The sequence below is a fragment of the Leuciscus leuciscus genome (genome assembly GCF_965113295.1).
Source record: "Leuciscus leuciscus genome assembly, chromosome: 6".
Taxonomy (NCBI): domain Eukaryota; kingdom Metazoa; phylum Chordata; class Actinopteri; order Cypriniformes; family Leuciscidae; genus Leuciscus; species Leuciscus leuciscus.
This window is the reverse complement of record NC_138730.1, coordinates 32,871,785-32,886,450: the sequence shown is the minus strand read 5'-3', so window position 1 is coordinate 32,886,450 and position 14,666 is coordinate 32,871,785. Positions and strand designations below refer to the sequence as shown.

Genomic DNA, 14,666 nt, shown 5'->3' with positions numbered 1-14,666 from the left:
TCTCAATGTTATCTTATAAATATTGATATTCCTCAACTTATAATTAGGGAGTAATGCACTCAAAATTTTCACTATTTTTCAACTCATATAATGTGGGAAATACACTCAAAATTTTCACTATTTTTCAACTCATATAATGTGGGAAATACACTCAATTTTCACTATTTTTCAACTCAAATAATGTGTGAAATATACACAATTTTTTTTATATTTTTCAACACAAATAATGTGTGAAAAACACTCAAAATGTTCAATATTTTTCAAATCAATGTGGGAAGTACACTTAATTATCAATAAATTTCAACTCATAATGTGGGACATACACTCAAAATTAATTCTAAACTGAAATACTGATGTCGGCCCAATAATCAGCTAATAATGTTAGAAAACATGAAAGTGACACCACAGTGACAGTTTAACAACTTTTTTTATTTAACACAATGCGCTTTTTAAAAGGCATGAATTAAAAGAGCAGCAGTCAAAAAGTGCTTGTGATAAATTAAAACAAAAAGGAAATGATTCCATAAAAACAAAATGTTTTTTAAAGTACAATAAGTGTTAATAAAACATTCAAATAAAGTACTAGTCGTACTTCAACTGGCAACATCACATTAGTGCATCAAGGTATAGGCAAACAGTGCCAGATCTTAAATCTGAGGTAGAAGAGGCAAACATTGTCATCTTAAATCTGAGGTAGAAGAGGCAAACAGTGTCAGATCTTAAATCTGAGGTAGAAGAGGCAAACATTGTCATCTTAAATCTGAGGTAGAAGAGGCAAACAGTGTCAGATCTTAAATCTGAGGTAGAAGAGGCAAACATTGTCATCTTAAATCTGAGGTAGAAGAGGCAAACAGTGTCAGATCTTAAATCTGAGGTAGAAGAGGCAAACATTGTCATCTTAAATCTGAGGTAGAAGAGGCAAACAGTGTCAGATCTTAAATCTGAGGTAGAAGAGGCAAACAGTGTCAGATCTTAAATCTGAGGTAGAACAGGCGAATTATTACATTTGTAAAGAGGGGGAAAAAAACAAAAACGTCCTCAATACTCAACAAATAATCCATTCTGAGTGATTCACTCATTAAACAAATCATTCTTCAGTGTCAGTAGACGCCCTTTCAATGGTTTGTTGTCCTCAAGACACATCACAACTTTTTGGATAAATGTGAACGTAAGCTCGAGATTCTTTGGGTACTGTAGGTCTAGTGCATAGACATACCCAAAGAGCAGGAGAAATGAGTCAGCCAGAGTTGTGGGACCACTCACAAGTATTTCATCCTCCACGACAATACAGATGCTTTCAGGGCTGAAGAGGGCCGCATCAATAGTGTCATCCGTGACGACTGTCAGGAGAGCCACCGGAGTGTCACTGAGATCTGGACCAACTGCTGACTATAAAACACAAATAATACAAGAATGAGTTCAGCCCCTCAAGGATACAAATCATGCTAATGATGTCTAGACATCACTGTCACTTAGCACTTAAGACTGCAACTAAGCTACATGTTTAAAGGGATACTCCACTTTTTTTTGGATATAGGCTCATATTACAACTCCCCCAGAGTTAAACAGTTGAGTTTTACCATTTTTGAATCCACTCAGCCGAACTTCGGGTCTGACGGTAACACTTTTAGCATAGCTTAGCATAAATCATTGAATTGAATGAGTCCATTAGCATTTCTTTCAAAATGACCAAAGAGTTTTGATATTTTTCCCATTTAAAACTTGACTCTTCTGTAGTTAAATCGTGTACTAAGATCGACAGAAAATGAAAAGTTGTGACTTTCTTAGCCTATATGGCTAGGAACTATACTCTCATTCCTGTGTAATAATCAAGGAACTGTGTGGCCGTACATGGTACAGCAGGCGCAATATTACGCAGCGCCCAAAAATAGTCCCCAGCCAATACCAAGCTAGATAACTTACAACGTCATTGGCACTAAGTTTGTGTTTGCGCTGTGTTATATCATTGCGCCTGCTGTACCTATGTACGGCCACACAGTTCCTTGATTATTACGCAGGAATAAGAGTATAGTTCCTAGCCATATAGGCTTAGAAAGTCGCAACTTTTAATTTTCCGTTGATCTAGTACACAATGTAACTACAGAAGAGTCAAGTTTTAAACAGGAAAAAAATCAAAACTCTTTGGTCATTTTGAAAGAAATGCTAATGGACTCATTCAATTCAATGATCTATGCTAAGCTATGCTAAAAGTGGTACTGCCAGACCCGGAGATCAGCTGACTGAATGGATTCGAAAACGGTAAAACTGTTTAACTCTGGGGGAGTTATAAAATGAGCCTATTTCCGAAAAAAGTGTAGTATCCCTTTAAACTATTTTCTTTACATATGCTTATATCTTATGTTAGTTTCACACCTATCTGTTAGCATACTTTTTGTTTAGTAGAATGATTTATACTTACCTTTTCATTTATGTAATTTCTACATGTCAGTTTGCAGAATAACAATTCAAGTAAAACAGGTCCTGGGGGATATTCCAGAAAGGACGTTCAACAAACTCTGAGCCTAACCCTGAACTCTGAGTTGACTTACCCTGTGAAGTGAAACTGAGTTTTCAGTTCCAGAACAGCTGATCTGAGTTAGGTAAATCGACTCAGAGTATGTTAACTGAGTTTTCTGACTGCGGCCATAATAAAAATCACTGACAGAGTTTTAGATGCACAAATCTTTACATTTTGAATTTAACATCACTTTATTTTATTTTATATTAGATTAATTTGAATCAGCTGAAAATTAAATATAAAAAGTCTAACGATGGCTCCTCACTTTGGTTTCATTTCACATATTAAAGTAAAAGTTTATTCAGTGGATAATTTAACTTGTAGTAGCTTTTACCACCAAAAGATGCTGTTTTACACCCGAATGAAGTGGTGCTCACCTCCACCTCGTCCGACAGAGGCAGAGGAGCTGGTCCTAGGTTAGGGTTTCCCTCTGGAATGGATAACTCAAGAGTTTCCCTCATCTCAGAGTTCACTCTGAGTTGTCACATAACCTGCTTGCTGGAATACCCCCCTGGTTCTCCTAGAGTTATTTGAGTGATGTCATATGTTTAAGCTGATTGAATAGCTAGGCAAAAAGATTGATAGTGAGGCCAGTACACTTACATTACAGGTCCTGAAGAACTTGAAGGCATCTTCACGCAAGTACACAGGAAGTGCACGAAGGACGAGGGCCCGTCTCATATTTACATCAGGTTGTTTCTAGATAGACAAAAAAAAAAAATAATCCATTACAATAGTAATTAAACAAACGCAGAGCACACTTTACAGAAGTGTTAAATAGCTCCATATTCTGATGGTGGTCATTGCTATGGGGTCATCATTTATTCAGTAAAACATTTTTCAAATGAATAACTTTCTATTGTAAATACTTTAACTCAAAGAAAAAAAAATTGTAAATCAAATTTCACATAAACAGTAGTTATTTGGACTTCTTTAAATTGAAGCTGATAAAGTATCTTTTTTAAGGTTCCTATTTCTGATAGAATACATCTTGTCAAGACACCTATCTCTGATGAGATGACAACGTTGTGTTCATGGCATAATCACTTAACCTCGGGGCACAATTCGAGTCGAGGCAATTCACACTATGGCTTCTTACAGTTGTCTGCAAACAATCTGTTAATAAACTGTTTCTGAATCATGCAAAGTTAAAAATTCACCTGAAGGTCATAAATCCTCATGAACTTGGCTAGCTCCTCCGCTATCTTGCCAGTCTTGGTGGCCTTGTCTCTGAACAAGGTGATGAGTTTAGGCGTGTGTCTGTCCAGCTCCTTGTAGAATTGATTGCGCAGGTTAACGTTGTTGATTCGGTGGAACTCTGCAAACACCTGTACATGGACAGAATTAAACAAAAATGCACAAAGATGAATTAGGAACAGAATTGTGAATGTATTTTAAAGAAGTTTTCTGTTGACAGGTAGCAAGACCAAGGGCAATTCTATTAGAGATGAGTCAGAAGAACCCAGGTCAAAATAGAAAGTTAATTGTCATTCATTTAAAACAAGGCTGTATAATGTTATCTAAAGGAAATTAAAATAATTAACCTCTGTATACTTTGTTTACTGTGAATGGCAAAAACATGTCACAGCGTGATGTGTTGTAAACTTTTACATCTGCCATTTGCTTGTTGGTGAATTTATTGAAAATGTAGATTTTTAAAACAGTCAGTTAAATATTGGAAATATCAATCATGTTCAAAGTGGACATGGTAAAGAGTCACGTTGATTAATTGCTCTCAACAGGGAGAACAGTAAAGTAATGTTAAAGAAAGATTTTTTTTTTTACCTGTGACTCCATAAGTAGGGCTGGCCATCTATCCACGACGTCTCTCACCCGTGGAGCTACAAGAGCTCCAACGATTTCTTGGCGACGAAGGGCATAGGTTGTGTTCATGAGCTTGCCTATGACTAATTGGTTTCTCTCAGTCTTTTCAACTTCATGTATGATTTCTTCTCTCATTGTTTCCAGAGTGGCTGTGGTTTGATCCTTCGGTAGGTTGATGATGTAGTTGACCTCAGCTTTTCGAGCTTTCTTTATGTTTTGATGGGGATGATCATTGTCAGGGTTGTTTCGGCTCCGCCTCCCTGTGTTGATGGCTACTTCTGCAACCCCAGCTTTGGCCAGATTGTTACGGTAAGACGCAACCTTGTACCCTATGTGACGTTTCCATCCCAACTCCCCGTCTTCACTAGCCGTCATTCTGAGACATGGATGAGCTGTAATCAAAGCTTGAGCAGCCATTGCCAATTCCTTATCATGTGGGTATGGTTTAAAACTGTAGATCGTTTCTGCCATTTTTTTAAGGATTTCACTCTTCTGTGACCTCTTTAACTTCAGCAATTTTCCTGATTCTTCATAAACACGATTTCCTTCTTCTAGTATATGCTCCATTTCATAACCAAAACCAGGAACAACAAAGTGATCAGGCCAACTCTTCTGGCGCTGTAACGCAGATACATGTGGGAGTATGTCTGTGTCAGAAGATGCAGTAGATGAGGTGTCACCTTCAGGTCTGACGACTCTCAATGTGCCCTTCTCTGGTAACTCCTGGATGTCCACAAGAAGACAAAGATCACCATCAAAGTCTGGATCCTCATAGTGCAGGCTAAAGTCCCCATCCAGTCTGGGCTTGAACCTCTCTTGCATTATGTCTTTCAGCTCCTCCACTGACTTTGGTCGCTCGAGTAGAGTAAGTTTCAGGGCGGTGTCTCGTGCAACATACACACGCAGCACATGCTTTTGGGCAGCAGCCATCTTTTGGTTCCTAAAAGACAAAAACACGTACATTTTCATGGAGAGTGAAGGTGACATACACAAAATATCACAATAATGTCACATACTCACTTGTTCAACACAAATACTGGGACACCACTTGAACAAGGGGATGTATGGAAGGCCAGCTGCTGTAGTGGGGCAGTTTATTCATGGACCAACTGCTCTGCACAGCTCCAAGAGAATGTTGCAGTCATCGGTTTATGTGCTTCAACAAAAACTTCAGTTCAATAATATGAAACGTTTGGGTGTCAAGAGCAATCTTCCATCTATGTTGTAAGCGCAGAGAGGTGTTTTGTCATTTAGCTCTGATGGGGTGTGAACAGCCAGATTGTTTGGGAAAAGTTCGTAAGATCTCAGGTGTTCAATGTAGTGTGATGTGTGCTCTTGGCAAAGAAAGACAACACTACTGTTAACCAGGAGAACCTGTTCAATTCTACAGTAATTAGGCAGTCCTCCCTCTTGTCCCACAGACAAAAACATTCCTACATCATAATCAGTTCCATCAATGCAGACCTTTGATGTGCTATAAATAACATTGCTTGCAGTTATTTGTTCAATGTATGTCTTGGCCACATTTGGAAGCATTGATACCAGTACAGAAGAGACATTTGATGTCTGCTGGTGAGGTTTGAAGAATCCTGAGGCACTGAGATGGTATGCTACCATGTATTGATGCCTGTCTGCCAGTGTTTTCAACACATTTTTAAAGTTTTGTGTGTCGTGTACAACTCTCTTGAAAAAACGGTGTTTACCCTCAAACCTCATTGTCCACAAGTGTACAAGGGGCCCAAAACGGCGTACAAGGTCAGGATAGTGTTCAATGTAGTGATGCTTAGGACGAAGTTTGAAATCTGGAAAGGCTTCTTTCAGCATCTCTCTATGATCCTGTATCTTGGACTGTAAATACTGGATGGACTCCTCTGTGAATTCTGAGCACAGCGATAACTCTACTACCTCTTTTAAGTCCATTAGCACAGTCCATGCTCTATCCTCTTCAGGAACTGCATTCCCAATAATCAAAGGGAGCAGTCTAAGCAATGTGGCATTTTCATGGCCATTACCACCAATGCTTTTCTTTACAGCGAAGGTCTGTGGTATTTTATGAGGTTTGTCAAGCTTGTCTGTGTGCTGGTATGGAAACGATAGAATTCTCTCGTTCAAATATTCAAGGGTAAAGTATTTGCAACGAATCATCTCACCGATACACAGGGCGAGCTCTACGGGCACAATGCCCTCAAAAAGATCGTGGAGAGCATCAGGTGGAAAGCCAGTGACTGTATGAAAATGTTCTAGATGCTGGCTCAGGACACAATCTGCCTGAACACCATTCTGACTCTGACTATCCCCATGCATTACAGCATGCACATCACTATTATGGCTGTCTTTTGTCCTAAGACTGAACTCGCCACTTGTAACTTCATGAGTCTGAAGTTTAGCTTGTGTTGCTGTGCAGAATCTGCAAAAATATTCTGCTCTAAAAGACTTTGAAAAGCCTGCCAAATCATGGGCTGCAAGATTGTCAGACACCACACACATAACTGTTCCTTGAACTACCTTACCAATAGACTCAATGAATACCCCATCTTGTTCAAGGGTACGGAGGTCTCTCAACAAAGGACCAAGTGCTTTTTCATAGCCAAATGTTTGTATGTCAGCCACTTTACATAAAGCTGCAAGCTGTATCACATGCAGGGCTGATCTGTATTTACTGGGAAGATCAGCGAGCGTCCAGTATACTGCACAGATTTTGTGTATTTTGCGTGATGTGCCAAGTGGATTGGCTATTTCCAAATCATCAATGTACAAAATGAGTGTTATTTTTAACTCATCTGAAGACAAAAATGTGTTCTCTTTGAAGTACAAACCATCTTGGTAGCTTACATAATGACTGTTTTGTGCCACTTTTGTTTCTTTAATTTTGTCCAGAATATCTGTATGATTGAAGATTTTTTGTATCATCTCAAGAATGGGAACATGCACTGCTGTGTGTCCTGGCTGTAGCAGATACTGTACAGGCTTTACCACAGGGTAATTATTTTCGATGAAGGTTTTCCTTCTCTTGGTTGAGGATAACTGCTTACCCTTAGTTGTGGCACTGACAATAACATTACTGTCCATAACAGTACTGACAACCTCATTTAGAAGTGTTTCACTGACAGTGATGTCATGACTCTGTAAGACCTCTCTAATGTCATGTTTGAGTATCGGTTGGGACAAGGAAAATATTTGAGTCAATTGTTCCACTATTTCCTGAGATGCCATGTCAGATACATGAAGAATAGATTGCATCTTTAAGAATAATGATGCCAAATTATGGTTCAACTGAGCTCTTAAAGTGTCTGTGTCACACTGACTGTTTACCTCATCGAGATCAAATGTGTCCGCAGACTCTGCACTGTGACTTTCAGCAGGTTCCCCAAGACCTTCTGCTGCAACTACAACTGGGGCACTATCAATGTCTGCCAATACAACACATTCACCAAAGTCTGAATCACCACCATGTTTTCTACTCTTGTGTGCATTAAACGCTGAGTAGCTATTTGTTCTGTAATTACAGTTCTTGAATGGGCATGCTACCATCTCATGACTTCGTAAATGATTTCTCAAATGACCAAATAGAATTTCCTCAAAAAAGGGCTGCTTGAAGTTGCACAAAGGACATGTAAAAAAAACACATGCTCCTTCAGTTGCACCTACTCTACATGACTCATTGTGAGATCTTGACAGATGAGCTTTCATCGCTTCGAATGATGGAAAAGTACAAATGCAACTGTCATAGAGACATGGCAGGGGGGACACTCTTGAATATTGGCTATGCAGTACAGTATAGTGCCAAAATAATTGTCCCCGGGTATTTGAAGTTGCAGAACACAACTTGCACTTCCACTCCATTGGGCCAACTTCAGCCTGCAATTTAAATATTTTCAATTAAAGTTTAAACCATTTCAGGCCTGGTTTGCACTTTTGGCTATTCCCATTTTTATTTTATTTTAAGTTAAAATGTGTGTAAAATTTTGAACGATGGGGAAATTATTATGCTAACCATTCGACAACACAAATTAAGTCTGTTCTGCTGCAAAAAACTAAACATTGTGAATAATTCAGAGTGAAAATCTTTTTGAAAAAATTAAAATTAGTACACAATTTACAAAATTTACCTATTGGCACCTTGTCTGATGGTGAAACACTGACTCTCTGTAGCACTCTTTGTAGTCTGATATCTGTACACAACATGCCACAAAGATGATTTGTTAATGTTCAAAAAACATTTTTAAAATAATACATAATGATCAATGAAATTTAAAAAAGTGAATATACAGATTTAAAAAAAAAAATCTAATCTATCAAAAACATTCATTTTACACTAATTATAGTAAAAATTAAAATGTTAAAAGATGAGCTAGTTATATATATAAAAAAAAAGTTAAATTGTGTGCTAATATATTTGCTATTTCTGTTGTTGTTGTTTTTAACAAAGTATTAATAAAGGGTTCATGGGATAAAAACATTTAAATAAATAGAAAAAGAATGACTGTTGAAACACATAAAATAAAACCAATTGTCAATAACACTCTTTCATAATCCATCCTACCTGAACTGTTAAAATTATTTCGAGATGATCTCACATCCATACACTTGAGCCTACGAAAAAATACAAACACAGGCCTGATTAGCATCATGATAACACTCACATTATGTTTTTTAGCATTGTTCGTTTTACGCTAGCACACACATGCACACAGCTCGACAACGCTAAATATTGACTGTGTAACGCAGACTCTTATTGAAATTAGTATACTCAAAGTATGCACATGCATTAACATCGAACAGCAAAAACAACGACCGCCAGAAACCAGCGGGAATCAGGGATAACGTTATGCTTTTGGACTCCGCCAGAGAATTCAAAACTCATGGACGTTCCTCCACCGTCAATGTCCCGGGCAAACATGAATTATGGGTAATGTAGTTCATCCAGGAAACCCGCTGATAACGTTACCAGACACGTTACTCAGTTGTAAGATGAACTAAGTAAGGTAACTTAAAGTTAACGTTAACGCATTTGTCACATTCAACAACTTCTAAAGTTACAATTACTTGGATTTGTAAATATTTTATATATAATATATAAAAAAACGTTAGAGTTACTTACCAGATCAGGGCTGATGATAAGACGGCGCTTAAGAAAACGAGGGCAATAAGACTGATGAAAATAACTGAAGTGGTGGTGGTTTGAAGCGGGGGGATAAAAGTGTGCATTCCAAACAAATAAAAACAAATTAAACTGTGTTCCAACTCCACATGTGCTGGCCAAAACTTCCCCGCATCAAAGCAAATTCAAGATGGCGGACTCATCTTTCCTGAGGGAGAGATAAGACCCACCCACCAAAACGTCATGACGTCGATAACGTCATGACGCTACTTTATGGTTCCTAAACTTTTTGAGCGTTCCACACAAATTAGCTCTAAAATACTGAGCCCTGTTCAATTTAAGTTACATAAATCTCAACAGAGCTCAACACTTTATAGTTTGGTCAACTGCATAACGACATTTGACTGTTTTATGACCTTATTAGTTATGAGCTAGTACAACTGTTTGGGATTACAGTGTGCAGTTTAAAATTTCCACGACACAGGAAAGACCAGAATCCACAAAACATTAACTGCATAATATACATGTAATGCACAGTATTCTCATGATATACATTACTATACAAAATGCACAATTACAAATACAGAATACATATTTATAATTCATATACATTTTAAATGTTGCAATTATTCTTTGATCAGTTCCTGTTGTTGTAGAAGTAACAAAGCAGTGACTGGATACAAGCAGTACAAGGATAGTCCACCCAAAAAATGAGGATTCTCTCATCATTTACTCACCTTCATGCCAAGATGTATATGACTTTCTTCTTCACATGAACATAAACAAAGATTTTTAAAGAAATAATCCATCTCTGTGAGTCCATATAATACAAGTGGATCGTAACCCATGTACATAAGACAGTTGGTCGAAAGTGATTTTTAATAGTTAAAACAGTTTACATTATTAGTATTTCTTTTATCTAGCCTGTTGTTTGACTTCAGAAGGCATTGACTCATCCACTGAGGTCGCATGGATTACCGTCACGCTCTGTGTGGTTTTTAGGACTCGCAGAGATGGATTACTTTCCTTACAATCTTAATTCGTGTTTATCTGTAGAAAGAAAGTAAAATGCATCTGGGACAGCATGAGGGTGAGTAAACTAAGTGAGAATTTTGTTTTTGGGTGAACTATCCCCTTAACATTCATATGCTGTTGGTATGCTAATCCAAGATCAGCATAGAGTAATAAGAATAAAGTGCAACCTCTTGTGTACTTGTGAACTGATAGGGACAGTGGATCTCTGGTACTATCACTCCATCCTCTGTGTCAGCATCACAATTTTGTTTATGGAAAAGTTGCTCCAGTCCCTGGAAAATGAAATGTATTATAATCTAACAATACAAACTGCTTTGAACTCCCACATACAGTAGCAAGTTGCAGACTTAAAATATTTATTCCAAACAAATTATATAAATGTTTTAAGGGATTTTACAATACTAAATATTTACCTCGGAGTCATGCAGCATTTATCATCTACAGTATAATACTGTTGTGTAACCAGTAAATGGCTGTATAGCCCTATATATAAACATATATCCATGACTGTGTATTCCCTAGTTGCTGGATGTTTTCAGTCATAATTACTTGCATGTATTAAGTTTTTAATTTGGACATATATTTATTATTAAAGGCTATTAAAGATTACACTTTTTCTCAGAAATGTTCATTTGAAGTGCAATTTTTTGCATTATTATTATTAGTCAAATATGGACAGAAAAAGCATTTTGTTTCTCATACTGCTACATATAATAGCTTTATCAGTCATCTTCATCACACAAAAGTAATCAGAATAAATATTGCGACAAGGGCGATACCTCAAAATAATTGAGTGTTTACATATTATGAACAGAGACGTGGTCAAGTCGTGTCTCTACTCTTTCAAAAACTCTGCATCGCAAATTAATCAGCAATTGAGAAATTCAGGTTTAAATTGCTTCATTGGCATGGTAAAAAAGGCTTTACATTGCCAAAGTTGAATCAGGCAGTGATTGACAGCGCTCTGGTCCTATGGCATCGGTCATTGACTGATACAGTACAGATACTGTTCAGTACTCTAGCCCAATGTTGTTTGGGGTGGCTGGGGGGAAATATGATCTAATCGAAGACTGTAAAGTTAACCGAATGTATAGATAAACAAGTCATGTAATGATTGGGCTAAGTTAAATCAAGACAACACAGCTGTATAATGTTATGGGCTCTCACTGAGCTCTAAAATGCCTCTCCACCTGAAAAAAGCCAGTACTATTACAAATAGTATTAAAAAAAAATGTAATACTAAGTTAAACCCAGAAATAAGTTTTCATAAGCTGTCGACCCCAAAAACGAGCGTTTGAGGACATAAAAGTGGATACAGGCTGGAACGAATGGGTAAATTGTGGGATCCTGCCACTCAGTATGCACTAAAAATACACTACGTCTGCAGTAAGTTAAACATTTGGTCACTGGTGAGTCAAATATCCAAATGTCAGTTTAATATATTATATTTCTGTAAGATAAACTATCCTGTGTTGCCGATTACGGTCTCCTCCAGCGGGCATACGTTAGTTCTCAGAGTAATGAGACACATGACGCTCTGTCTCAACTGCCTGTATCCACTTTTATGTCCTAAACACTCGTTTTTTGGGGTCGAGCGGGCGAAACGTATTTCTGGGTTTCTTAGCTTGTTTGCTGTACACCTTGTCACACAGCAGCTTTTAGGCATTTTTCTGTCTTTTGTTAGAAGCAAGAAATGACAAGGAGGCAGCCTCTCGCAATGCAAAGTCAATGGAGACGGTTGGATTGTTTTCCCCCCGGGTGTGGGCGTGGCCTAAATACGCTCTGTCTCTATAGTGCTCTGCCACGTCACAGCCTGTGACGTGGACACAATGAAGATTTTAAACCCGGAAGATGAAAAAAACTAAAATTTAACCATTTTCCCCCTACTATTAAATCCAACAGATGCTAACATTGTCTTCAATAGTGTTCAACACACATACCTCTGTTAAAATCTCAGAAAATTTGGTTTAGGGTTTCATGACCCTTTAAAACCGGGAATCCTGTTTCACTCAAGGTTGTTTTGCTGTGCTGAAGCAGAGTGAAACTGCCTGAAGAGAGTAAAGCCTGTATAATCATGCTAGCAGTTCTCTAATGTCTTTAACTTTTGTACTGGCGTGTGGAAGGAAGCCACCACTGATTCCCCGGACTGGGAAGAACCTCAGTTGAAGCTGTAGCTACTTTCTTTTGTCCTTACCACATTTTAATCTGAATAAAAGATTTTTGTTAAGCCTATTCCCTCATTTTAGTGTTGGGCGGTGTGAGCAAAAATCCATTTCACAGTATTTTTAAAAATTATACCGGTTTCACCGTATTTAACTGTATTTTATTTATTTTTTTTCAAGCATGACTGGGTGTTTACCATATTTTCTACGGATTGAGAGAGGAAATATTGCATTAGATTAACTTAGAATGCCCTATTTTATGGTCATGAGTGAACATTGTAGAAAAAATCCACACTAGTATTAAAGGGGTTGTAAAATGCCTTTTTCACAAGATGTAAAATAAATCTCTGATGTTCCCAGAGTGTGTATGTGAAGTTTTTGCTCAAAATACCACACAGATATTTTTATATAGCATGTTAAAGTATTTGAGGGTTAGCTTAAACGCACCGTTTTTGTGCCTGTTCCTTTAAATGCAAATGAGCTGCTGCTCCCGGCACAGGGGGCGGAGCTTCAAGAGCTTGTGTCCTTTTACCTCACACAGACATGCACTGAAAATTTAAAAAACGTTTAGCCTTTTATGTTCAAAGCGAAGTCAGAAAGATGGAGAGACTCGAGAAGAAGTGACAACATGTAGACAACATTTCTAAATGATTAGTAGATGAATTTATGTAGCTTATGCATAGTATCTTCTAGGGGTTGAACGACTTCAGATTTTTTGAAGTCGACTGTTATGACATCAAAGTCGTGTCGACGTTGACTAGTCACTCACGTCATTCATAAAAACACAAGAGATGGGACTGCTTTGCAACATGCCCCAATTTGCAATTTATTAGCAGAAAATGATACAGATGCTGACAGACAGTTCATAATATGTTGCAACTTAACGGTAATGCAACAATAACTCCCGTTTTAGTGCAAACATTTTTTAGTGATGCATTATGTTGGCATAACAATGCCATTTATGCAAGATGGGCTGTAAGCCTACTCACTGTCACAGTCCTGCTCATTCACAGTTTTTACTTTTCGATCATGGTTTGCATGTTTAGTGAAGTTTCTAATTAACCGTTCGCAAAGACCCTCCCCCTTTAGTTACTGTTGCTATGTCCGACACAGTGAAATATACATCGTGGAGCAGAGAGGACACTGACAACGTGCTGACAAGACAGGACAGAGCAGGTTACTTTTAATATGTAAACAAAGTCTCAACTTTCATATTTGGTCATTTTATAAAGAAATTTAAACAATAAATACCGTTTTGTGGCTCTTTAATGTGTCGTGACAGATCGCTGTAGAGCCTCTTAAAGCTGCTCGTGAACCGATCATCTCTTCCTTCTAGTTAATTTATAGCATCAAATAAACATGAATATACTGCTACATAAGAAGGAATGTTGTTTTAACTACAGAAAGACGTCAGTACACGCCGTTATTCAAGTTCAAATCATCCAACGTTAATCTACTAACTCTCCTGACTGCTTTGTCGGACAGAAATGGCGGATTCGGCGGATTATGATTGGTCAGATCGCCTGTCAATCAAACTCCCTGCGAAGGGTAAATTTACTGCTGTCGAGATGATTTGCATTCCTCACTTAACATTAGCGGATGCCTTTTTTTAGATGAGTGTGCATTGCACTTGTACTTTTGTTGTACTTCAGGACAGACTTACTTTCCAAGTGACATTTTTACAAGCTTCATCTTTAGTGAAGTATTTCTACACACTTGATGGTGACAAACAATCATAGTGTCACATGATCAACGCGACTAGTCGACGTCAAGCTTAAAGCGTCACGGCATTGCATTAAGGTCGACTAGTCGACTAGTCGGTTCAACCCCTAGTATCTTCTAGTCATTGATTCGCATATTCTTTCTTGATAATCTATAAATCGTGTCCGGGGGCGGGGTTTATGTAAATTATAGGGTTAGTGATGTCACTAACCCTGGAGGAAGCTTGTGTAGTCCCTACCAGCCGTTTGTTGTAGTCCTTAAAGGGATACTTCAGGATTTAGCATTAAGCTTTGTATTAGTAGAA

General features: G+C 37.9%; 1 protein-coding gene across 2 annotated transcripts; it reads right to left on the bottom strand.

Moving 5' to 3' along the window:
* Window positions 1-408: 408 nt before the first annotated feature.
* LOC309500311 (uncharacterized protein) lies at window positions 409-9,855 on the bottom strand. 2 transcript variants are annotated; one of them, XM_082171879.1, is made up of 8 exons: window positions 9,444-9,855; window positions 8,886-8,935; window positions 8,452-8,514; window positions 5,363-5,498; window positions 4,304-5,282; window positions 3,679-3,846; window positions 3,122-3,217; window positions 409-1,389 (listed from the first exon to the last, which is right to left on the bottom strand). In XM_082171879.1, the coding sequence occupies exons 5-8, from the start codon at window positions 5,270-5,272 to the stop codon at window positions 1,072-1,074; spliced, it is 1,551 nt and encodes a 516-aa protein (XP_082028005.1). In that variant the 5' UTR covers window positions 5,273-5,282; window positions 5,363-5,498; window positions 8,452-8,514; window positions 8,886-8,935; window positions 9,444-9,855; the 3' UTR covers window positions 409-1,071. The 2 variants fall into 2 exon arrangements, with proteins under 2 accessions (XP_082028005.1, XP_082028006.1); XM_082171880.1 differs by lacking the exons at window positions 5,363-5,498; window positions 8,452-8,514 and having other exon boundaries at window positions 4,304-4,746; window positions 9,444-9,848.
* Between the last annotated feature and the right edge of the window lie 4,811 nt (window positions 9,856-14,666).

Coding starts and splice junctions, on each gene's coding strand:
- LOC309500311 (XM_082171879.1), bottom strand. CDS start 5,272: ATGGCTGCTGCCCAAAAGCATGTGCTGCGTGTGTATGTTGCACGAGAC. Junction 3,847..4,303: donor CCCTACTTATGGAGTCACAG/GTAAAAAAAAAA, acceptor GTCCATGTACAG/GTGTTTGCAGAGTTCCACCG. Junction 1,390..3,121: donor AGTTCTTCAGGACCTGTAAT/GTAAGTGTACTG, acceptor TGTGTTTTATAG/TCAGCAGTTGGTCCAGATCT.